Genomic DNA, 27422 nt, shown 5'->3' with positions numbered 1-27422 from the left:
ACCATCAGTCAATTGCAAAAGGCAGCTTTACTTGGAACAGCTTATATCCTGCGACAATACCTTTAACACCACCAAACAACATCTGCTTATCCCAGGTCCTTGGGAAAGACTCGATAGGTGGATAAGAATGCCTAATCCAGTCTAAAAATCTGGCTGACTGTGTGACCAACCATCATCATCATCATCATCATCATCATCATCATCATCATCATCATCCAATTAGCTAAATCATATACAAATCTAATGGAGAAGCAAATTAAGGTATTTTAAACTGTTTATTTTGTGATTAAAATTAAAATAAAGGTGGACAGATTAAAATAGTAGCTTTTAATGAACAGCAATCAGGACTTTGGATAGCACTAAGTGGGTTATATGTCATCTCAGCAAAGGCCTCAGAAACATTTGTAATTTTTGGGAAACTGGTAGGATCTGACCTTAAAGTTCTTCTACTTCCTTGGAATAATTTACTGCAGTTCTTAGAAGGTCTATTGTTGAAACTCTAGCCATATTCTTCTGAGCGGAGAGATTACAAGGGGATAATCTGTGGATTCTGAGGACACCAGGATGAAGTCAGCACTTCTCCCTACATGCGACAAGCTGAATTTGGCGTCAAGCAGGGCCATGTTCATTATTTGTTCTGGCTAACTGCTTGAGCACTGTGAAATGAATTGGAAAAATAGGAGCAGAACAACTGTGGTCTCAGAATGGTGTTGGAATGTGTTCCACAAGTAAGATAGAAATAAGGTCCGGTACTGTAGCACATAGAGGAATTAGATAACAGCATTTGCAAGACTACAGTCTGAGAGGTGGAGAATAGAACTCTACCTATTAGACTGACGAGACAGTTGTTGATAAGTGAATCTTACAGAAGTCAGCAGGGCTTACTCCTATGGAAGAAGTATGCATGGAACTGTTACTCCAATGAGTAATTATGTATAAGATTGGATTGAGAGGATGCTTGATATGATGTGCATATGTGTATTGTTAGCAAATGAAGTTTTCTCTCATTTTCTTATCAACTGCAAGTTTCTTAACTAGTTATATTTATTTTCTGGTAGCCTGTATGCCATAGTCTGCTGAAACCTCCCCCAAAAGGTAGAATAATGTTATCTTGTCCATTGATGGTTGAAAAGAATAAAAAATAAAAATCAGTAGAGCCCCTAGCAATGAAAATGTTGTCCACCACTAATTTAAATACTAATCTAGTATTTCTTTGACCAACCAGAGGTCTGAGAAGTCCATAAGAAACTAATGATTAGAGGCACACTGCTTCTGAACCTGGAATCCATAGTAGCTATCACGGTTAAGGTTGTCACCAGATAACCAGTACTTTTTACTTTGTCCTGAATTTCTTACCAATTGGTTTAAAAAAAAAACATGTTTAAGATTTATGAGAAAGAGAAGAAAAATGTCACTCCATCTACTTTCTCCACAGCATGTATAACCTTATAAGCTTCCATTCTACTTCTCCACTTTTCCTTTTAATCTGTCTTCTTGTTTATAGTGAGAACTTGATCTCCATCAGCTTGAATAGATGCTGCTATTCTAGGAGAGGCTGGTATCCATAAACGAGACTGCAAAAGTAGGGAGGCATTTTTAATGTTCAGGAGTGAGTAGATGACAGTTTTAAAAACTTGAGAATAAGGTAATTCCTTACCCCCCCCCTTTTCTGGAGATGTAAGAAAGTGCTGGAATTTGAAGTGGCCTTTGTAAAGGGCCTCTCCTTGTTCTAGAAACATCATAACATTGCCTGTCCCCCCCCCCCAATGCTAGAATGAGATTCCAGTACCACATCCTGCAAAGGCAAGCGTATGTTTTCCTGACATCAAGTTGTAAGCTGCAGCTTTGAATGAGAACCTTAGGAGGAAAATAGTTACTACTAAAGGGGACAAGGAAATTGTGCAAAAAATTACACTATTCCTGATAATAGTGCTACAAGAATGAGTGTCTGGAATGTACTGATTTCTTGTTAGTGTTTGTGCAAAATCAGCTAAGGACTGGAAAGATAGCCCTCAGCCAAGGTGTTTTATAAGAACTTTTGCAACCGGAAGTCATTTTAGATCTAAGGTTATGGGGAGTTTAAGGACTTTGAGACTTTATGATCACATTTCTGAATTTAGAGTGGCGTTTCATTAGCATTTTGTGTCTAGATGGAAGCCCACATAAAGCTAGCTAATATGTCCCCTTTCCTACTTGGTTTCTTTTGGCTGAAGTAGGTATTCTTATTGATAAGTAACATAATGTTCATTTCCATAAAGAATTGCAAAAACTTCCTGGGTATCTTTCAAAGCTGCATGCAAGAGTTTCTGGGGACTGCCATGCCAGGCAGGCAAAGATTTAGTTCAGTAAAAAGGAGAATCCCTCAAGTGGAGCTCAACTCCATAGATACATCCATGTCATTTTCTTGGCAGTGGTTTGCCCTTGCTGCCTTCTGGCATGTCTCTATTCTTTCCAATCCAATGAAATGTTGGGGAAAAAATTATGCAAAGGGCGTGAAATGTCTGCCATCTCCATTTCTGTTTGTCCATCTGACCACGGGATTACTCTCTGAAAGCAGAACGGGACCAAATTTGGTGTAGGGGGTAGAGCCAGCAAGAGAAATATTTGAGTTTGAAAATGGGCCAGGAACTATCAAGGAGAACCTTATCCACCCTGCCCTAATTATTGCAATATGCTCTTCACCTGGCTAATTGGAAAATTGTTTAGGAATTGCAATTGATGCTAAATATTGCAGCTGGGGTATTAACCAGGATGATACAGGGATTACATGATGCCTATCTCTGTGCTGAGTGTGGGCTGCTTGCCTGGCCTTGGTGTTTGACCTTTAAAGCCTTAAATGGCCAAGGACCTGAGAGACGGCCTCTTCTACTCTGAACCTGCCCAATGCCTAAGATCAGCAGGAGAGGCCCTTGAAGATGCCTTGCTGCCCGAAGCTTCACCATCTTCTGCAGTTCCCAAAGTCTTTCAGGGAGGTGCACTTGGCCCTACTCTCCCAGTACTGAGGAAAACGGCACAATTGCAAGTTTTGATTTTTAAACTGACTTTCAGTTATATTGATTGTAGTTATATGATCTTATTTTCATTACATATTTTGTACTTTTTATTATTTTAAAAATAATAGTTTTCTGTAAGTAGAAAGGTGGAGTATAAATTTAATAAATGATGATTTGATTCAATGGCTTCTTGAGACTGTTTATTTATTTATTTATCAATCAAATTTATACGGCTGCCCATCTCACAAGGAGTGACTCTGGGTGATGTACAACAATCAAATAAAACAACAAATATATAAAAACAAACATTATAAAAATATAAAACAATCATTATTAAAAATTAAAATATTATTAAAAGTTAAAATATACAACCCACAAGACATGGAGAGTTTATTTTTGAGGTACAGCAGTTTGACTAAATATAGCCTTACCTACTGTATACTTTCCTGTCAGCAGGTAAGAGACCACTTTCCTTGGAACTTTTGCCAGAAACCTTAAGACAGAAATTTGGCAAGGTCTGGATTACTTGATAAGAGAGCGGATGTGTGGAATGCAGGCGTCTTGCTGGTGGGTGACATTGATTAAAACTGCTGGCTGACTTCAAAGAGACTTATCTCTGTTGGAAAGAGATTAGCTGTGATTTTTAGTATGTTAATATGAGGAGACATGATCTAGTTTAGGCCACAGTTGAAAGAAGAAATGAATGATGCATCATCAGTCTTTTCTTTGGAAAAATTCCAAAGCTTAGAATATTTACTCAATTCTTTTGACCATTAAGTCATGCATTCTTTTTCTATAATTATGCTTTCCCCTGTAAATATTATTCTAATTGGTGTATAATAAAGAATGTTGTACATATCAAGTGTGTTCAAGACAACCATCAGCCACAGAAGCTCACTGAGTGATTTGGGGGCCAGTGACTCTTTCTTAGCCCAAACTACCTTATAGGGCTGTTGTGACGAAAGAGAGGAGGGGCAGTTATGTACACTGTTCTGAGCAACTGAATGACAAGTGGGATAAAGATCTAGCAAAACAAACACATTTTTGTGCAGTCAGGCCAGAGAGCTATGCACCTGTTTTTCTAAAGAGTTGATGTCCTTCTTGAAAAAAAGTCATGCCCAAGATTAAACAGTGACTATAAATTTTCTGGAATGCCAAAATGTGATGGAGGCTATAGGATATGTTTAAGTATATAGCAGCTGAAGGCTTTTTAGTCTACATAAACTAAAGATGTTAAATATGCAAGACAATGGATATATAAATGACAGTGAAAACTGCTGATCTTCTATAAAGCCTCTCATGCTAATTTGAATAGTAGGTTTATTTTGGTATCTAGCAGAATAAGGAAGGATGAATCTGCAGATGAATAGAGTAATGAAACTATAATTCAAGAACAATTTTTCACTAGCAAAAACTCATTGACACAGAATTGAAACTAGGCCAGTGCATATATTCTGAAGTTCTTTCATTCAGTCTTAGCTCACTGTGACTAGCCATGTTTTCTTAGTGTCTGTGATTTCCTAATGGCCATGGCCTTAGGACCTAAAAAAATAAATAAAAACTCCTCCCTCCCTCCCTCCCTCCCTCCCATTCTGTTGAACTAGAATGATAAAAAAAAAAAAGGATGTGTATTCAAATGATCCTTTTTCCAATTTTAAGGCTGTCCACTTTTTTATTTGTGACATTTGAACATACTGTAGTCTGAACTCTAAAGAGCCAAACAAAAAGACATTACTCCAGGGCCTTTGGTCAAGAGAGATCCCAAAGTACCACCTCCTCCTGATACCAGCAGCATTGGCATGCTGTGGTGCTGGTCATCTAGTCAAGCCTGCAGTAGCAGTGTGCTGTCTTCAAGAAACAGTTTTCAAAATATGAGTGGCAAACAGCTGAACTTGTTGCACTTGTTGGTGCATGGGCAGTAGAAGGATTTCTTTTTTCAATCATTGGGGTTGCTGTGTGGCTAGGCCGTAGTGATGGGGCACTTTTAGAATGGGTGTGTCAATCGGACCAAGAGGGAAGGAGGAGATTGGAGGTGGGAGCCACTGTAGCCATCAAATAAAAGTTAGTGTAGAGGATTGGAGAATGGGAAGGTAGCTAGAGGAAGACCCCCCTCCCCAGAAATCTCTTAACCAGTACCCCCACAAACTTTAGGGTGCCTCTTCATAAGCCTTTTCATTCCGGTCTAGAATTGGAGAATCATAGCAATATCAAGTACTCAGAAACACATGGGTTTGAACCATATGTGCTGTATGTGAACCATATAGCTGTTCATCCTGATTGTGATTTTTGGTGGGACTAAAGGGTTTAAGTTCCTTGATGAATCCCTCCCACCTTCTGAATGCTGGAGGAGTCTCATCTCTTCTTTTGGTACAAATGGGTTGTTCAGTCACAGTACAATTAACAGTCAGATAATTAAAATGTAATGCACTCATTGCAGGTATACCAGCTTTTCTGCTGGATTGTAGAATTTTTTGCTAAGTTTTTGAATTTTCCTAAGATTAGATGAAAATAATATACATTTTAAGTCTTATATTTGCTAACACATTATGGTTTGTTGCTGAAGTGTTTGTTCACAACTTTTGATCTCTGTGTACCCTCCCTAGGATTTTAACATTATGTCATCATTCTCCAATATGGGTTGCGGACCAAAGCTTGGGAAAATTATGCATTAATATGTCTGTACAATCAATGTGTGTCAATCAGTGCACATCAATATGTGTACAGAATACGTGTATAGATCCAGTATAAAATTCTTAACTGTGATAGCTAAATGGAACCTCTGTATAAACCTTTGAAAACAAATGCCTTGTGACACACATCAGATGACAACAGCCTCCTTTATATTATGCAATTGGCCAATTAAGGAAGGCTATTCTTAAGGAGGAATTTACATTAATGTATTATTTGAACCTGCTCTGCTAAAAATCTGCGGGTCACTTCAAGTATCAATTAGTGAATGCTTTGGGGATTTTTTTTTCCTTTGGTTTGGTGCTCAGGAATCTCCTCTTCTAAATAAGGATTGCAACAGATAACACTTTTAAACTGCTTCCTTAAACTCAGTTTCCTGAGTGCTGTGAAAGCAATTTTAGTTTTGGATTGAGACGTATGATTATATCATTCATGGTCACCTGAGAGGAAGAACTTGTGATTCAGTCTGGTCTTGAGGAGACTCAGTAGTTTTTAATTGCTTCATTGGAAGTAAATTATAATTTAATTACCCTGGCTATTTTCTGATACATGTGAGTGTCTTTCTTAAAAATACTGGATTATAGTCAGCAATTGTGGTATTAGCTGATCCTTCTGAAAGTTATTTCAGGTATTAACATTAAATAGGAAAAAAAGCACATAGGAAAGTTTTAAAAGGATTCTGAATACATTTCAGAATTACTAATATGATTAAAACAGAGGAAAAGGGTAAGATGTGTGCATTGTATTGGTTTGAAAATCTACAGTATTCAGTGAAAGACATTTTTAAGAACTGAACGTACAAGAATAATCTGAGGATAGATTATTTATATGTGTGGTATTAGAGTAAATCCATGTTTTCTTTCTCTTTTTTCTTAGTTTGCAAATATGTTTGCCACAGGAAATGTGAACCAAAGGTAAGCTTTTTTCTCTCTCTCTACTATTAACGATGTTTATATTCCAGTTTTCCTCCAGAAGTTCAGCATGCTGTATATAGCACTCCCTCCTCCCCTTTTTCCTCACAACAATAACCCTGTAAGGTAGTTTGGACTGAAAGGGAATGGCTAATCCAGAGTGACCCAGTAAGCTTCCCTGCTGAGGAAGGAATTGAACCTGGATCTCCTGAGACTAGTCCAACTTGTTAACCATAGTCCTACACTGGCAGAAGCCTTGTAAGACGATCAGAGAGAGCCTTTTCTTCTGAGCTGTGGTACAGATAGTCCCCAGGTTAAGAACGCCTGGGTTACAGACGAGTCATAGTTAAGAACGGAGCCTATTGTAGCAAAATTAGAATTAAATACACAGTGATTCAAGTTCAATACACAATGGTTTGAGTTCATTGCATAATACTACTTACACAGTACTATACAATAATACTGTTCTGGCTTACATACAAATTTGACTTAAGGGCAGACCTTGGGAACGGAACTCATTCTTAAACTAGGGACTACTTGTGTAGAGACAAAGAATGACAAAGACTTTTCAGTATCTGCATCTGTTTTCCTATGTAGGAATCAACCATGTCCCTGGGCTACTGGTTCTGATTACACTTTATACCAAGTTTTTCCACTGCTACTTGATATTTCAGAGGAACTAGAAGTAATAACGATCAGCTTACTGTGAAACCCAGATGTAATTGGGAGATTACATAACAGTCTGTAGTATTTTAAATGAATATAATACAGAGATTTAATTACTGAAATAATTAAAAATATATTGCCACAAATACATTCTCTGGAATCTAGTAATAGCATCCTTGTGCTAATCCATATGTATTTCCCATGCAGTCATCCCAGACGTACACTCTTTCTGCATCTGAAGATTTGTGGGATATTTTTTTTATCAACTTTGTACACAGTTGCAATTTATTCAGGCTTCTAATGATAACCACATCAACATACAGTAACATAGTTAAAACATCTATGGTAATGCACATAAATGTCCACATAAGAAAATAATGTGAAAAATAAATTAGTAACGTATTGATAAAATAAAACAGAGCAACCTAATATTTAATACCCTTAAAATTTATGACAAATACTTTAGAGAGTACAGTCAAATCTAGCATCAATTGGTTGAGACACTGTATGTCTAAATAAGCATTTCAAAGTATCAAGAAATATCAGAAATGTTTTAAAAGGATCAGCCTTGTAAATTATTTTTAGAACATTAATAGATACAGATATATCTGCATTTTAATAACCTAGTTGTATTTCTGTCTCACATACACATATATACATAACAAGTGAGTGTTATGAAGGAAACAAGTTATATTGTAGTGAGAATAATGCAGTAAATTCTATGGTAAATAATTACAAAAACAAGCAGTTTTAACAAGTTAGTTATGTATAAAACAGAACATTTGTTTTGAGTATTATTTTTTTTTACTCCTGTGTGTATTCTTATAAGGCATTACACTGCAGCATTTGCATTCTGTTTATTCATATCTTCTCTGTTTGCATTAAAAAAAAAAACACTCCATGAACACCTCCATGCACATATCCTAAAAAACATGTTTAAAAAAATTAGGCTACATATTATATTATTTTAATGAAGAAAAACACAGAACCAAAGGAATGCTTATGATTGCTGAAGATTTTAGAGCTGCTGTGTTGATAATTTCAATAGGATTTTGAGGAAGGAGGCATTAATAGAATATGAGGCATTAATGAAAATTAAAATCTACAAATTCAGAACAGATGTCAGGAAGTAGTTTTTCATATCAATGGCAACAAATAGGAAGATCAGTATTTTGGCAGGATTGTTGAGAGAAAAAGCAACTTGAGCTAATATTCTCCTTAGGAAAATGAAGCCCTAAGTGAATTTCAGTATTCTCTTACATCTAGTTGTTTATCTACTGTTGCTGAGTACTGTTTTAAAGTTGGCTGCATCAAAACGTTTTTTAGGAGAGAGAACTGTTCCTAAATTATTTTATGTATGTATGTTATCATGGTCCAATAATGGGCCTTTGTGTGTGTGTGTGTGTGTGTGTGTGTGTGTGTGCCTTTGGGTCCGTGTTGACTCCTGGTGACTGCCTGGATAAGTCCCAGCAGTTTTCTTGGCAAGATTTCGAAGTGGCTTGCCACTGCCTGCTTCCCAGGACAGAGAGAAAGTGACTGGCCCAAGATCACCCAGTTGACTAAGTGCCTAAGGTGGGACTAGAACTCATGGTCTCCTGGTTTCTAGCCTCATGCCTTAACCACTACATCAAACTGGCTCTCCTCAATAATGGGCCTAAGTTTGTATTTATAGTCAATTTCCCCATTTTTAGAGTATGTGGCTGTTGAAGGAGGGCAATAACATGGGCATAAATATGCTGTTTTAAGAATGTATGCTATTTGTTTTGCAACTAGAAAATCAGTAATAGAAGTCTTACCTTTTTTAATTTCCCAGAGCTCTTCATTCTAGTAAACTGAGTTGTAATGCTAAATGATTTTGATTAGCCAAAAAAAAGAAAGAGGGGAGAGAGAAAGGAAGGGGGAAAAAAGAGTTTTGGTTTCTTCAGCTGCCTGGTAATTTAGTCAGTAAAAAGACATTTGTTCACCCTGAGGTCTGGTAGCAGTGCAATAAATAAGGTTACATGAAAAACTGCTGCAAGTTGGCAAAATAGTATCATTTTCATTTTCACCTGAAACATAAAACATAAAGTTTTCCAAGTTCAGCACTGGTAATAATAATGTTTTGATTTTTGCCACTGCACTTAAAATAAATTGGTTTTCTCCAGCTGTAACAAATTAAATAACTAAATAGATAACATTCTATTCATTCATTTGCACCTTTAAATAAATAGATTTTTCTCTAACCTTTCAATTAGCACCTAAGGCCATTCAAGTTGTTTTGATATGCGAGCCATAAAATCCTAACTGTACTGTCTTTATTCATATGCATAATGCTAAGACATAATGCAAATTTGGGAGAAAAGTGGGGCGGGGGCAGGATGATATATGAACAAGTTTCTATGGCATCCCATTGTGATCTTAATTACTGTACCTGGCTTAGTCCAATGTGTGAGCTCACCCACTCTCTACTTCCCAGTCAGAAACAATACAGCAAAATTATATTTTTGTCCTTAATTTTGAGGTAAGCTCCATTTAAACTCGTGAGACCTGTTTCATCTCAATGTTTTTATGAATGAGTGGAGATTGGTTGCAAAAGGTGTAGGGAGCATCAGGAGGGCCAACTTACAAGCTTTGCAGTAGAATTTGCCCTTCAGTATCATTTCTAAAGATTTTTCGAGGACACTCCGATCCTGTGAAGAAGTTAGGGTATTAATTTGTCCAGTGTTTTATTTCTGAACTTGTCATTATTAAATAACTTGGTTATTAAATGTGTGACTTGGCCAAGAGTAGAAGGAGGCATTTTGTGAGAGTTAACATTTTCTCAACCAAAAAAAGGGTAAATATTTGTTGCTCTGGCTTTATGTCAATCCCATTGAAACCTGGCGTTAAGAATGTTCACCGCATATACTAATGCAGATCACTTAAATCTGAAAGTACGTACACTATAGGGCATATATTTATTTTAGTTTATGGACAGGCTCAAGATAACTGGTCTCATGCCTCATGCCTAGACATCTTAGCAGAGTACTGATTACATCAAACCCCAGGGAATATAGTACTGTATTAATGACCTGAAAACCACCTCTGGGCTAACTTCCTGTATTGTTCCGAGTTGGTTTAGTGGAGTTACTGCCAAACACACACATTTATTACTCCCCCACATTCTGAGGTTTATTTTCCTTTTTTTTATAAACAGCACAATTTATAAATGTGCCTCTAATGGCGATTTCTTTTCAGAAGTTGGCCTGACTAATCCATTAATTTAAAAAAAAAGGGGGGGGGGGAGAATCAGCATCATGTTCGTATGAACTTCTTTTATTTATTGTTATTATGGGATACATGTTTCAAAACTTGGTTCAAAGAAGCCCCCCTCGATTGCAAATTTGGTTGCTCACTGAAAGATGATTTAGTATATTACCATTGCTTGTGCCCTTCACAGAAATGTTCTGGTTTTACTGATGAAGCTGATTTTTTTTTTTTAGATTTTTTTATCCCGCCTTTATTATTTTTATAAATAACTCAAGGTGGCGAACGTACCTCTTTCCTCCTCCTGTTTTCCCCACAACAACAATCCTGTGAGGTGAAGTTGGGTTGAGAAAGAGTTATTGACCCAAAGTCACCCTGCCGACTTTCGTGCCTAAGGCAGGACTAGAGCTCACAGTTTCCAATTTATACCATTTCAAAAGAAAAGCAAACATGAATCTGAAATAAAGCAAATCTAAAAAAATAAAATAATCCAAAGTAATTGTATTAGTTAAAATTCTGAGTAATCAGCTCAGTATCTGCTAAATTCTATAGAATAGAAATGGAGGTTTCAAAAACCTGCCTGTAATCTGCTATATTTTTCATTCTAATAACTTCGGAAAGGTAACATAACACCCTTTCCAGAGAAAGAAATCTATCCTTGATTCAGAGGGACTGACTATTTAGAAACATTTTCTTAAATAAACCTGATAACTTTAAAGGTGTTAAGTGGGTATTTTGTCCAAATGACAGCAGTAGAAGAAAACATACATGATTTCATCACAGTAAATCTCATCCAGAAATGCTAGCTAAAGTTAAAGTAATTTTACTGCAACTATCATTCATTTATAGGGTGCCTCTGTTCTTATTAACAAATAAAATAAAAAAATAAATAAAATGTATTTCTTCCCCATGTAAGAAACCACTGTATTTTTGCAGCCTACCATAGCATAGTCCTTGCTACACAGGCATGATTCTCTGTTTAAATCAGTCTGTCTTTCTAGTTTATTTCTTAATCACTTAAAATAAATGATGTTAATTAAGTAGTGGGTCTGAATATCAGCTTCGAGTCTTTAGTTAACAGCATAAAATTGTTTAAGGTTGGTTTAGGACTTATTTCACACCGTCTACTTATGGAGGAAGGTAAAAAACCTTCTGCATTAAAAAAAAAAAAAAACAAAATTGTGAATTTTTCTTTCTGCAATGCTAGGCTTCCATAAGACAAAAGAAACAACACATAGTTCTTTGACTTTTACCAATAAAGCTAGTATATTATTAAAGTATCTATTATAGCAATTGGTATTGCACCCTGTCCCAAGGCTAAAACTTACAATAAATATATACTTCTTTCTTTTTTTTTATGATTATCCCATATCCAATTCCAGAAATTTAGATTATGCTGCACAACAACATTTAATTTTGTGTGAATTTCTTCCATGGAATAATTCTGAAGATGATCTTTGTACTGTTGCATGCTGTGCAGGTTCCTGTATCTGCAAAAATTAGTAATAAATGTGATCCATTTAAAAAAAATGAACTTTGCAATTTCCAGATTTCCTTGAGAGTAATTCATAGATGCTCCCTACCCGTATGCATGCTTCATATTGCCAAAATATTTTCTATTTGCTCCATTATCAAAGACAAGCTTCTTTTCTTATCTATTAAATCCAATAAAAAGAAAGCAGCAGTAGTAGAGGTGACATGTAATTTAAAAAACCATTTCAGACCTTTTACAATAGTAATTGATGAAAGTACATATATACATCCTGTGGAATTCATGCATCCCCCAAACTCCAGAATTCCTACAGCCATGAGATGAAATTCAGTTGTTTCTCACTGAAAACAAAGAATACAGTTCTGTTGCATTTTAAAATTTATAATTAGCTTGAATCACAAAGCACTAATATCTTCTAACTCCTGGAAAACCACTGAGAACATTGATGTATTATCCAGCCTTCTGTTCACACTGATCAGTTATGTTATTCAATGTGAACAGAAGGCTAGATAATCTATGCGGAATATAGATTATCTTTTTATCTATGGTTTGTATTATCTATCCTTTTTTTCCCCTTCCTTAACATGAAATGTTCTTTAAAGCTGTGAAATATGAGTGTAATTTCAGATGTTTGTGGCAACAAAAGTATAAAATGCACACTGTTTTTCTACTCCCAGTAATTTACCAATTCAAATTTTCTTGTTTTAGAAATCTCTTTATCATTAATTGCATGTAGATAATTTTCAAACATCTAAAATGTAAATGTATAAAAACTGTTTCTGGAAGCTCACTCAGGTTTTAAAGAAAAGGGGAAAAAACAGTTACACAAAAACTACTTTTTGTTACCAAGTGCCCTTTTTTAAAGGAAAGAAGTACATAATTATATAAGGAAATAGCAAGATATAAGTCTTATTTAAGAATACTAGCTAAACCTAAAGTAACCTCAGCTACAAATAATTAATAAGCAGCTTTCTTTTAGCTGATTATATTCTTAATTCTCTTACTGTCTTGAAAATATACAGTACTTATGGAAATATGTAACATGTCGCTTTGCTAGTACAGTGTAAAATCCTTTGATTTTAGCTTTAAATTTAATTTTAATGTTGAGCAATTGCCTATCTTCTTATATTTCTATTGTCCTCAGTATTTCTACTAATAACTTTTCAAATATTAATAGTATTTTGGTTTTTTATTTTGTTCTGTTTTTTTGTTAAATTTTTATTGCTTTTTAATTACAAAAAGGGAAGACACATCAGCCATCAATAGACACATAGAGCTACATCAAAAGAGACAATTAAAAAAGCTGAGAAGGAAACAAAAAGGCCACCACACATCTTCCTCAGTAGCCAACACCCAGATAAGTAGGCATTAATACCAGACAAAAAATCAATCAGAAAACAATACCCTAATCAAGGCACTATCAAGGAGAAAACCATACCCCCACCAACACTGGCAGGACAAGCTACTTATATAAACAGAGAGCAAACACCACACTCACTAGCACTGATGATGTTACCTAGTTGGGTAATGAAACACCTGCAAGCAAACAACCAAGCTCAGAGAGCAGCAAGGACTACATAGTTCAACCCTGAGCTACAGATATTTTCCTCTGTTGTTAACAGTCAACTAGACAACCCTGTGATCCATTGGGTCATTCTTATTCTCTTTTATTGGTTTCTTTCTTTCTTTCTTTTTTTTTTTTTACTGTCCCCAGTTTTCTCTGAAAATCTGGAAAGGGGAAAATAAAAGCTTTGAATATATCTACTTTTCAATGGTTCTGTGGTTTAACCCAGATAATGCATATTGCTACATACTCATGGAAAGGGGAATCTTTTGCATACTAAACCACCCACCTTTTTATGTTTTTGGGAAACTTACTACAGGTACTTTATTCAGCACTGCCTCTCTTTCATTGGCGAATAAGAGGGTCTTGTTTAGATTAAAGTATTGGTAATAAGTGGCCCTCCAGTGTTTGCACTATTACCAGTAATATTTAGATCCAGTAACATGTGGAGGAATGAATATTTAGAACAACTGTGAAGCTTGTGGAGAGAATGAAATTGCATTAAAAAAGTCATGTTCAGAGCAGTTTTTTCTGCAATTATGCATTCTCTCTGCAAACTTAGTGGACAGGACGCAATCTACATGGATTTGTACAATGGTGCAAATTAGGCTGTGCTTTCAGAATAAACTAGAGTCTTGTAGCCCAGTATATTTTTGGAGATGTAATAGGCATTACATCTCCAAAAATCAAAAATGCACATGTGGACTTGAATATTTCTCTTTAGACTTACTATACAATAGTTCCTATTAAGCTAACTATACAATAGTTCCTATTAAGCTAACATTATCACTGGTCCCAGTCACCAGTAATTGCTCTTTCCCCCCACCTTTTTTTGTCATTTGCAAAATACAAGTATGCTCTTCTTATGTGCAGAGCTATATTCAAAACAATGTAAAGGTGGGGACTTTGGGTGAAAGTCACCCATCCTTAGTAAATAGCCTATGCCTCTATGTGTCCCAATCAGTTCCTTTCTGACTGCTTGTTTCTTTTGTCTCCACCTCATTTGAAACGCAAGTGAATTTCTTCATTTTAGCTGTTATATTTGTTCAGTCTGCTCTTCCATTTATTGGTCTTTTGTTCTTTTTATTTGTTCAATGTGCTCTTGGCTTCCTACAGACAAACATTCTCAATACTTCTTATAGATTTACCCAGCCAGCATGCAAGAATCCCTTGATTGCCCTTTCCTATCACACTTCTAGGATTTAAATGAAGTTTGTATTCCAAGTCAGGTCTTAAGTGTTGAATATAATTTTACTATTCTTTGCATCTTTATCTTGGTTCATCCCTTTCTTTTTTCAGATCCATTCTAATGTCTTCTGGTGTGATTGGCTGGATTACCTTCTTCAGTGTGAGGCAGATACATAGTAATTAGCCCTGCCAAAGGGAGTCAGCCCTTTCTTTCAGAGCATAAGAAGCATTTCTTTAATAACAAAAAGCATCTAAATATCTTTATATTTACATGTACATTTACCAAAAATACAGAGTGTGAATATAGTGAACATATGTGGAAATTCCTGTAACATTCAGATATATTAATTGTAAAGCTAAGATTGGCTGCTTCTCTAGTGTTGCTGTATGTTCAGTGGAAAATCCAAATCAGTCGCTGTACAATTTTTGAAATGACCTGATTGTTCACCTTTCCAGTTTCTGAGACAATCAGTTTGTAATTATGTATTCAAGCGTTCTTTTATAAATGTCTCTGGGATTTACTCTGTGATGTTACTTAGATTTCCAGCTTAACAAAGGGGAACATTGATTTTTTAAAAAGTTTTCTGGCTTTGAACTTCACTTCTAAAACTGTCTGGCCTTCTATTATGCTGCATTTATTTATTCAAAGAGCCTGAAAGAAATATTTTAGATGGGGCAAATGATATGGCAAGATCAAAGGAGTAGTCTGCTGAGAAAATGAATTTTATAAAAGGTTCTATGCAGTATTCTGGATTCTTAATCAAAGAATGAGAGATAAAACAGAGGGAGGCACTGTTGTACAGCATGGGAAGCATGTATTCCAGTGTAAATTATTAATTTATTTAGTAGCATGTTACATATTAAAAGAAATCTATCTAATAACACACTACTTCTTTGCATTAAGTAAAACTATTATTTCCATTGATGATTGCTAATTTCATCCTTTAATGTGATCCTGACAAAGAAATGATATTGGGAAATCGTGATTAGTTTGGCTATTACTAATGATTATAATGTAACTTTTAGTAAAATTATGTCACTTTATCGTTATATGTTACAAAGTTTGGGGGGGCAGTATTTATTTTTGTGAGGCATCATGCCTAATGACCTCTCATTCCCTGTATAAAAAGAACATTCATCCTAGTATGTAATTGGTTCTAGAGAAGGAATTTTACTCTAGTTTCATGATTCATGAGTTCTGTGCTAAAAGTTTGATGTTTTGTATATCTCTGTAAAAGTGGGAGAATTGTATAGATTTCCAGCTTTTACCAATTATCTCATGCTGCGTGTGATTATATTCTGTTTATAATCCTATTCCACTCTCTTTACAGTGTACAATTTTTATTTGTAACAGAGTAATGCCATCTTGTGGTCTGCACAGAGCCTTGTATTTTCTTTTAAGTTGCAGCTTGTGATATGGGCAATTCTAATACATTTTCTACATTTCATATTTTTAAAAAGTTTTTCACTTCTTTAAAAAATACACATTGATTTTGTCTCATGATATTGGTTGGGAGGGTGGCGGGAGTGCAAAGTCTCTGTCCTCTAGTCCCATGCCTCTATACTAAGAGGTCAAATAGTGCCACTTCTGCAATTATTTCACTTTTTGTATTTTGATCCTTTAATCACCAGAAAGTAAGCATAGATTTTGAAAGCATATGAGGGGCAGGAAGTAGATGCCAGGAAGTAATGCCAGGTATATTGGTAGCAGAAATTATAAAGCTACTATCCAAAAGTAGAGCTGGAGCCAAGATATGGAGACACACAGAAGAGTTTTGGAAGGAGAAGTCTAACTTTACACCATATGGGTTCAGCCATCCCCTGAAATAGATTTGTTTAAATGAATGCATTTGGGAGAATGTTAGATGGAAATGTTCAGACACGCATATTCTCTCTTACACATGATATTCATATCTGATGAAAGAGCTGCTAGGCAGGGGGCATGATTTCCAAGTTGGTATAAGCTTTGGCACACAAGCTGACCTCAAATGAAAAACACTTTTTTTTACTGAAAAGGAAAAAGGAAATGTATTTACATTAGCTACATAACAACAATCAGAAAAGGACCTATTCAACCTGATTGACTTTTCTAGCTGTGTACTGCTTCTTTTTATCTTAATTTAATAGACAAAATGATAGCTTTCCAAACATGCCAATTATTTATTCTGTATATACAAGACCTTCTCCTACAGTGAACTGTAAATTTTGATGAAACTCTCTTTTATACAAATTAGTTTCTGGGTTTCATCACATTCTTTTTATGACCAAAGAAAAAAACCCAAGTAGAAGTTGTGAAGAATGAAGAATGGCAAAATGAAGCAAGAGCTTCTATTTGCAAATTTTGAATTTCATTTTAGTTTTACTTTTGACAATTATATATCACATTTTTATTATTGTTTTAGCAGAGTCAAAACTCTGAACCCTAGCACTATCCCTGTGATGTCTTAAAGGAGCCTTCCCCCCCCCCCCCACACATATGAATAGTGACTATTCACATCTGTGGATAAAACTACTCCACTTCATTTGAGTTTGTATTAAAGACAGGATCTGTCCACCACTCTGTGTAAAGTTTGGCCTAGCAGTCATCAAGCGAGGCTCCAGTTGATAATGAATCAATCTGCTCCTGCTCTAGCCTCCACACATACATCATAGACTGAATATTTTACTAATTATTGAATTGTGCTACTGATCTATTCATTTAAAATCAGAAAAGCAACTGTTAACAAGAAAGGCCTTTTTATATGTATTACAACATTAGAATGTACCCCCTAATTTGATGACAGCTTTGTGTTGTGTGACAGATGCAATGTCGGTATGCAATGGTTTCCTGTATCACTATGGATTGCATATTAAAAAGTCTTTTTTGATCTGAAGGCAGTGGAAAAGTTTATGATTCAGAAACAGCCTTAGAGACTTTGAAGCTGAGCAATGCCACTTACTACATGTAAAGAAATGAATGTAGATACATTCCTTTTGAACAAGGCATAAGATTTTGCCTTTGGCATTACTATAAGGAGGATACTCTGAAATCCTGTTTGAGAAATGTGTTTGCCCATGTAGAACTGGAGATTTGAAACAATCCAACACATGTTATTTTATTGTACTATCTATGGAGATACTCGTAATGCCTATATCCTGCGTCTTTTACATCACTACCCCAGGCGATCTGACAATACTTATATGTTCATCCTTTTTTTAGATTATAAATTATTTATAACTCAGATCATAGCAAAATGCTGTGCAGCAGCCATGAAAATTAGACTTCAATTGGTGAAAGATCTCTACAGTTGTAACATACTTTTTATACCAACTATTACAATTGCCTGTATTAGACTACTTTTATTTAATGATTTTTTAGCTATTTTCAGATGTACTTTTTATCTCTGGCCTTTGACTGTAATAAAGATTCATCCTTTTCTACTTTCCTTTGTTATTCCCTAAAAGAAATATACAGGGAAAAAATCTTGGTTTTCCATGGCTTCAAACTTTAGGGGAATATGACATCTCTCATCATACCTAAGAGCTAGTCACAGAATCATCCCCCTAGAGCTAAGAACAATGAAAGGGAAGGGCTCTGGCTGACATGTGTAGTTTCATAGAATCATAGGATTGGAAGGGACCTTGGAGATCTTTTAGTCCAATCTCCTGCCCAAGGCAGGAGTCCTCACACCATCTCAGACAAATTGGACCATCTCAGTCCAATCTCTTCTTGAAAACCTCCAGCACTGGAGCATCCACAACTCCGGGAGGCAAGCTGTTCCACTGCTTAATAGCACTCACTGTCAAGAAATTCCTCATTTCCAGGTTGGATCTCCATCTGACGAGCTTCCACCCATTGCTTCTTGTCCTACCAGGTGCTATGGAGAATAAATCAATGCCCTCTTCCCTGTGGCAGCCCTTCAAGTATTGGAAGACTGCTATCATAGTTTCCCTCAGTTTTCTCTTCATTAAGCTAAACATACCTAGTTCCTTTAACCGTTCTTCATAGGATTTAGCCTCCAGACCCCTTATCATCTTTGTTGCTCTTCTCTGCACTCTTTCTAGGGCCTCAGCATTTTTTTGTATTATGGTGACCAGAACTGGATCCAGTATTCCAAATGTGGGCTCCCCAGTGTGGTGTAAAGTGGTGCTATCACTTCCCTTGATCTTGATACTATCCCTCTGTTGATGTAGCCCAGGACTACACTGGATTTTTGGCAATTGCAGGACACTGCTGACTCATACTTAAGTGGTGGTCCACCAGGACACCTAGATCCCTCTCATAGGCATTACTGTTGAGTCAGGTACTGCCTATCCTGTACCTGTGCATCTGGTTTTTCCTGCCTAGGTGCAGAACTTTACTTTTCTCTCCACTAACTACATCTTGTTGGATAGGGCCCAATGCTCAAGTCTGTCAAGATCCTTCTGAATCTTGCATCTATCTTCCAAAGTGTGAGCAATTCCCCCAGCTTTGTGACATCCACAAATTTGATGAGCGCCCCTTCAATCCTCTCATCTAGGTCATTTATGAAGATGTTGCAGAGCAGTGGGCCCAAGACAGAACCTTGAGGTACCCCACTAAAATACTTCCTTCCACATAGGTTAAGTTCCATTGCCAACTCCAAATCCATCTGGTAGTAGAACTGTCTATCCCACATTGTTTTATCTTATCGAGAAGTAGGCTGTGGTCTACTTTATCAACTGCCTTATTAAAATCTAAGTATACTATATCCACAGCATTTCTTTGGTCCACTAATTTAATCACTTTATCAAAGAAGGCAATAAGATTTGTTTGACATGAACTGTTCTTAACAAACCCATGCTGGCTTCTAGTAAGCATCTTGTTCATTTCTCAGTGCTCACAAACCCACTGCTTGATTACCTATTCCAGGATTTTCCCAGATATTGATGTCAAGCTGATTGGTCTGTAGTTTCCCGGATCCACTTTCCCCCCCATTTTTAAAGATTGGAACCACATCAGCTCTTTTCCAGTCCTCTGGCAGTTCCCCCATGCTCCAGGAGCTCTCAAAGATTTCATTCAGGGGTTCTGAGATCACATCTGCCAGCTCCTTCAGTACCCTGGGGTGTAAACCATCTGGTCCAGGAGATTTGAACTCATTCAGAGCAGCTAGGAGTTCTCTAACCATTTCCTTACCTATTTTGACTTGCATTCCTCTTCTGTCTCCCACAGTACTGATTTTGACAGGTTGGACTATTTTTTCCTGCCCTCGTGTACTGTAGAGCAGAAGCCAAGGTATATGCAGAAACACTGCAGATGTTATTTGCAGTTAATAGAGTGATTCAGAAAGAAGCACTGAACTCAGTAGAAGCCTGTTGCAGAGCAGTCTCCCAGGACTGGGGATAGAAAGCTCCCTCCCTGTTGCTGTATATTTCATTCTTTCCTTAGGCCAGAGATAGGCAACATTATTGTGTTGTCAATACATCTGAAATTGAGAAGGCATATTACGGATGCTTTCAGAAAATGGCAGATTGCTTGGCTATGCACAAAATCACTGCTATTGTGGGTCCAGCCAATCACAAAACATACAGTTTCCTGAATGAAAACTGTTGACATTGCTCATTGACCTTCCCACCCCCCCCACCCCCCGCTCCACCAGCCATCTCCCTGGGATGTTCACCATTACTGTAACTTAGCTTTGTCTTCTTTCTGGGTGAGGATAACATTTCTAAAAGGGGGGGGGGAAGCACTTGGTTGTGCAGTTTGGGGCTGAGAAACATTTTTAAATATTGACCTTATTTCTTCCTATTTAAATTGGTCCATTAAAACAAAACAAAACAAAACATTAGAATATTCTCAGGTAACATAAAGAACCTGGTGGTCTGATAGGCATTCCCCAGGACAGCTATCTCTGCTTAGTTGCTTGGATGAATTTCAGAGGCTAGAACACATTTTTAAGGGCCTGGATAGGTAGGAAAAGAATCCCGCTGACAAATTCTGTGGCATTGGCTGCTGCTGCTTTTAGGCTCGCCTGTATTTTCTAAATTGCTAAAGGGAACAGGCTAGTTAGTACACCATAGCCAGATTTCTTATGTGCTGCTTGATTGCTAAGATCTACTGTGGGTTGTTGGTCATGCTGAACAACTCTTCACTTCCTTATGGGAGTTAAGTGAACATTTAGTTTGGATAATTCCTTTATTTACTTACTTACTTTATGTGTCTGAGAGAGAAAGAGAGAAATTTACCCTTCTTCACCCTTGGATAAGGAAAACAGGCTTGATTGCAATGGATACACCTCACAGTTGATTTTGGTTGCTCTTATGTCATTTGGAAATGACTGCTGTTGAAAGTACTAGCTTTGGGGGAGAAGGGATTCTACTTAAAACCTTTAGTTTTTATCAGCCCTATGTTCCTGTGTGTTGAGACTTCAATTTTTCACCCTGGGTATAAAAATATCTCTGTTACTCATTTATGCAGGTCACACATTATTGAAAGGACAGGTGTAATTGTCTTCAGAAAAAATAATAATGATTCTAAATTTCTTAGGCATAACAAGGCTGTTTAATGTTTAAACAGTGGCATATCCCTGCAATATATGTAGACATGGTAATTGGAAAGGAGCAGATTTTAGTTTTGTTTTAAAAGCTCAGTTCATAATTTATAGTTACAAGGGTGGGTTGCAAGCATTTAAACCTGAGTGGTTTTTGAATGATAAACTAGGAATTGTCTTAATAGAAGAGACTTTGATCTTCTAATAATCTTGTAATTGAATGTGTTAAAATTGCCTCTTTTTTTTTTTTTTTTGGCTAGGAAGTTTCTGGCATTTGATTGCTTTGAAGTAAATTCAACCTGCTTAAAAGCTTTACCATGCTATCAAGTATATTGTAGTAGATCTACATTTTCTTGGGAAAAGGGTGGCATTCTTAACCTTGAGCAAACATAGTATTGGTGCGCGTAGGCATATATACTTAAAAGTGAAAGTCATTTTCACTGTTGTTCATCAACATTCAAGCTTGTGTTCAAAGCTTTGAAGTTCTCAGTCATTTTTCTAAATTAACACACCTAATGAAAAAGGCCAGTTTTCAGGTTCCTTTAATACTTGTGCTTGCTTGCTTGCTTGGCTAGAAACACTAGGTCACCAATCAATCTGGAACTTCTCCTCTCATACAAGAATTATCTTCAGAACAAGTAAGTTTCAATGCTAGTTTATGCTTTTGCAAAACAACATTAACCTTTATATCAACAAGGAAGATCAACAGTTTTAACACCAAGATGTAAAATAGTTATATGTACAAATTTCATTACCATTGCCCAGTTATTAGTACAGGCGTGTGTATTTTCTGTAGCTGAGGCAAATCTCTTTACAGTATTTTAGTGAACACTTGTTGATTTATAGGAACTTAATACATGTTCTTACATTCTTTATATGAGAATATTTTGCATTGGAAATTTTGTAAATGTGTTAGATCTTATTTGAAGGAAGTGGTTTGTGTATCATACTTCTTACAATGTCACTGTATTATATGCAACAGGAAAGTGAGATTAGCTGCTCCTGGACATACGTTTTCCCAAGCTTGTTTATATACTGTACTGTACCGTACCGTACTGTACTATACTGACATAGCTGCCTTTTAATATGTTATTAGTATGGAGTGTTTGTTGAAGGTTAGATTTGTTCCTTACTTTGCCACATGTGGCATTCTCTTTAATTTGTTCAAAAAAACATAAACATAGTTTGCAACAAATGTTGCATTGTGGGATTGTAGGAATCAGCTAGTTAGTCAGCCATGCCCTGTTCCCAGGATACAGTTCCAGCCCTCTCCAGAACTTGGTGTGTTAGTTTTTGTGAGGGGCTTGGGATCATATATCCTGAGAATTGCATGTTCTTAATAGGATTATCAAACATTTTAGTGCATGCCAGGCAACAAAGAAATAAGCGTTTTTCAACCTATTCCTATAAATATAATATTGGGAATATATATCAACGTTAAGGGAATGTAATATTAGAAATATATCCCAGCAGTAGGATATTTAATTGCTGTTTCGCTGTTTATGGCTGCTTAGTTGCCAGGAGTCTCTATCTCCATCTTTATCATTACAAGTTATCCTGTTATGTCAGAATTGACTAGTGAATGTATGATCTTGTAGTTAAACCAATGCTCTTTAGAAGAGCAGGATAAAAATGTAATTGATATCAATGTGTACTTAACATCTTTCTATTCTCTAATATGTTTTGATCTAGCATACATGACAATCCCTAGCAGTGTAGCTACAAACATCCTCTGAAGTGGGGGGCGGGGGCGGGTAGAGATCGACCTGTCGTCTTTGCAGCTTTCTTGGTTGCATTCTGATCATTTTGTAAATCGTGTAACAAGAACAGTAACATTAACCCCTCTTTTTTTCTTTGCTAGTTTTATAATGGAACCTGGTAACTGTACATTTTTATTCCTCTTTTATGAAATTATTTCTGCTAGAGATTTTAACAGTGATACAAACACTTTAAATATAAGACAAAATTTATACAGTGGTACCTCGGGATACGAGCACCTCTACTAACGAACCTTTTGGGTTACGACCAGCTCCGGCCGCAAAAATTTACCTCGATGTGCGAACTCCGCCTCGGGGTACCGCCATTTTTCCGCCCTGACACGTGGTCCGTGGCTACTTTTCCGCCCCTGACATGTGGTCCATAGCCATTTTCCCGCAGCGCGGCGCGGCACCCGGCCGTTCTCCCGCTGCGCGGCGCCTGGCCATTCGCCCGCTGCGTGGCGCCATGTGGCGCCCGGCTGTTCTCCCGCCACACCGTGCCACGCCGCGCCCGGCCTTTTTCCTGCCGTGCCGCATGTTGCGGCGCCCGGCCGTTCTCCCGCCCCTGACACGTGGTCCACAGACGCCAGAACGGATTAACGGTAATTACATTGAACCTTATGGGAAAATTTGCTTCAGGGTGCAACCAAATTCGGAGGGCGGAACGGATTAACTGGATTTACATTGAACCCTATGGGGAAATTTGCGTCGGGTTACGACCAACTCGGGATATGCCCAGAGTCACGGAACGGATTAAGTTCTTATCCCGAGGTACCACTGTATATAGATCTACAGTTTAATGGAGATAGGGAAGCAAATAAGATCAAAGTAGGAAGTGCTTTGAAAGAGGCAGACCTAAGCATACAGGGTTTTGTCCCATTTGTAAGGTTTTAAAAACTTGACTTATAGCTGAATGTATGAATTATTAAATATGGTATTTAAATTTGGTGTTGGTAGTAGTTAACTGTAAAGATTACAGTTGTCCACAGTCAGTATAGTAGCCATTAGCATTGAGAGTGGATGAAGCATGTGAAAGAATTACAGGTGTTTCTTGCCATCACTAAAGAGGATATCCATGCTGGAAATCCCACTTTCCCCTCCCTGCCTCTTTTTCAGTTTATGAAATTTCACCTGATAAAGATATCCACTCCTATCTTTTCCAAAGTCCTTCCTATATATGTATAGATATATAAATATATAGATACATATAGATATAGATATAATCTTACACAGATACCCTTAGAATGGTAAATAAGCTATGGACAATGTCAGTTTCACAATATAATTTTGGAAACATGGCATAACTATTCTGGCTATTTTACAAGCTTATTAGAAACAAATAAAGGGATACTAAAAATGTAGTCATATGGATTAAAAATAGAACTAGAATCTTTTCAGGCATTGATGAGGAACAGTAGGATTTATTGCCATATTTTAGTCAGAAATATGTAAGTGGCTAATTTCCACAGTTTTGATAAAAGAGATGAAGGTATTAGTGTAACATAGGTCCAAACAATATCATTTTAATTTTTTTGTTTATTATGCATTCTTTTCTATCAAATATACCAGTCACTGAACTGATTACTGAGGGATCCAATAAAAACAATGGGCTAATTTTCAGTAATAGACCGTGTTTTAACTTGTATTAGATCTCAGGTTCTTTTTCTAGAATCTTGACTTAAAAATGATGGACTTTCCCAGAAATGTTTCTGTCAGTCTGTTAATCAGGACATTCTGTCACCCCTGTTCAGTAGATTTAATCTCTTGAAAAATACCTGCACATATTGTTGTACTTTTGCATGAACCATTGAAGTGTTAGAGTTTATTTTCACTTGGCATGTTCCATCTCTTCCAAATTAGGGAGCCGCCCCAAATACTAGAAATAATGACATACATGGAGATATAATACGTGTAGAGCTCAATTACAATCATTGCTCCTTTAACAGTTCTTGGTAAGCCTGTCTTGCTGTATGTACTCAGGGGGTGGAGATTGAGTTTGACCTTGGCTTGTTTAATAAGCAGCTAGAACAAACAAGGAAACCTCAGACGTTTGCAGACATTGTACAAAGAAGCAAACAGATTCCAACCGACAGTAGAAAATAGTTTGTAATTCTATCATTAAAAATATCTTATGATTTTTTTTTTAAGTGCGGGGGATCATCATTGATACATTTGTAAGTATTCATTCAGCTAGAAAAGCCTAGGAGGAAATAATTGATTCTGTGTAGCTAAATGTGTGCAATTTGGGTCAAGGGGTAGGTGAGAAGAAAGAAAGGGCATTGTATGTTGAATTGACTAAAAGTTTGATGACCTTACCATTGAAGAAGCATTTCTTTTCAGGGTTGAAGCCAAAGTTTTTATCTGTGAACGTCAAACAAAGTAAAACTTAAAACTGTCACCCCATATAACAAAACTATTAAACTCTAGATATATATATATTAAAACATGCATATGGAAGTCCTTCCTTCCTTCCTTCCTTCCTTCCTTCCTTCCTTCCTTCCTTCCTTCCTTCCTTCCTTCCTTCCTTCCTTCCTTCCTTCCTTCCTTCCTTCCTTCCTTCCTTCCTTCCTTCCTTCCTTCCTCAAGCTGTAAGCTTCTTGAGGTAAGCACATTATTTTTTTTTTCCTTTTCTTGCTCTGGGATGTATTCTGGAGTCTAATTCCCAGTGGATTGGAATGGTTTTCTGAGAAAATCAAAGAGATTAAGAAAAAACCTGTATCTGTATGCAAAAATATTTTTAGTATTTACAGTAGGAGGAGCTGTTGTCACCATGAACAAACTGAATTACATACGGAGACTGAGAGACAATTTTCCAGCGTCATCTTTTATGGACTCTTACCCTCAGATCCCATGGAAAAATAACAAAAGAAATGTATAATTTGATGGAGGGACAAGTCTAGTTACAATTGGTCAACAAGACCAGTTGTAACAAGATTTGCCTCTGGAGGTTTGGCTAGGGATCTGAAATCTACTATCCAAAGTAAAGAAACCAGGGAACAGTATGCACTATTATTTCAAAAACTGTACAATCACAGTGAATGGATATATGGATTCTATTTTCAGACCACATGCCACTTACATTCCAAATCACCATCAGAATACTGGTGTGCAGCAGAACCAAATGATCCTGGCCTGATAATGGGGTTCAGGGGATATGGGCCAAATAATTGTGTGTGCCTATATGCAGGGTACAATGCCAGGACATTATAAAAGTGTACTAGTATCTTGAATTTTTATCCAGTGGACATGCAGCAAAGGGTAGAGTGAGGTCTCAGGTGACTCAGCCAAAGCCTGCTGCAATAATCCAAGCATGACTAACCAGGGCATGAATCAAGACTTTGGCCTTTTTAATAGTGATGAACCAATGGATTCTGCATACATTCAGGAGATGGAAATAACCAGTTTTAACAGCTTTTTTGACAAAAGGTTCTAAAGACAGTCTTTCATTGACCTGGACTCCTATGTTCTTCACTGATCAGAAAATCTGTATGGTTGAGATACAGGAAGGGGAAGGATAAGATGGTCAGAGTGGAACAGTCTATCAAATTCACGTTCATGCTTGATGCTGGAGGCCTTGAGGTACTGACTGTGCAGCTTCAGCAGCTAAGCTCCACTGTTAGCAGGAGACCTGCTAGGCTGGGCTAAGGTGAGTTGCAGGCTGCTGTCACCAGGTCACTCCTCTTCCTAGAACGCTTTCCATGAACCATCCTGCACATCTGTATGATGCTCTGGCTTTGCTGAGTAGGATCCTTAGTTTAAGGGCCACATGTGGCCAATAGGTTGTGAATTTCAGACTTCTGGAATAGGTCACTGAGTGCTGATTTCTGTGTCTTTTGATGTTTCATTCCTTCTGAACATTGGCATCTACTATTGCCATTGAGATGGATTTGTGGTAATTGCATTATGAATTCAAGGTCTCATTGAAATTAGTATTTATTTTTAATGTATGATTTATGTAACAGGCTACCTTGCAATTGCAATGGCAAAAATAGTATTAAAAATCAGCAGAATACAAAATACTACTACTACTACTAGTAGTAATAATACAAAATACTACTACTACTACTACTAATAATAATAATAACATTGTAACATAATGGTGCTGGAGGACAATCTAAGATAGCTGGAATTCTGATAAAAGCATCAGTAATCATACAAAGAACCAAAAACAAACAAAAAATAGGCCTGTATATTTTCCACAACCTGGACCCATTATTACTCTGCCCTACATTTCAACCCTGTATATACTTTGAGATGATAAAATAAGCCTAACTGTCTTTGCTTTTTAGCATGCCAAGCCATTGTTCTGCTAAAACAGATGCTGAACTATTTAAACTCTTTATTCTGTTTTATTGCAGAACTGTGGACAGATCATTTCAGTTTGGGAGGCTGTTTCCAAAAACTGATAACTTTCATTTTAGCATAGTTGAAGCTTTTCTTTGTAGTTCTG

The 27422-nt window shown here is 36.8% G+C and overlaps 1 protein-coding gene across 6 annotated transcripts in view; it reads left to right on the top strand.

Annotated features, from left to right (window-relative positions):
* TNS3 (tensin 3) overlaps positions 1 to 27422 on the top strand; it is a 253382-nt gene that overhangs the window by 95067 nt on the left and 130893 nt on the right. For 5 of the 6 annotated variants that reach the window (XM_088150078.1, XM_088150077.1, XM_088150079.1 and 2 more), the window contains one exon: positions 6558 to 6595. In XM_088150078.1, the coding sequence (XP_088006204.1) occupies positions 6558 to 6595 (38 nt within the window). Of the gene's footprint in view, positions 1 to 95; positions 262 to 6557; positions 6596 to 27422 lie in introns of all 6 variants that reach the window. The other variant, XM_088150082.1, reaches the window with a different exon arrangement.

The sequence above is a fragment of the Python bivittatus genome, unplaced genomic scaffold, assembly GCF_059951505.1.
Source record: "Python bivittatus isolate LINGU-HERP-01145 unplaced genomic scaffold, Pbiv_v1 ctg000610_np1212, whole genome shotgun sequence".
NCBI lineage: Eukaryota > Metazoa > Chordata > Lepidosauria > Squamata > Pythonidae > Python > Python bivittatus.
This window is presented reverse-complemented; position numbering and strand designations above follow the sequence as displayed.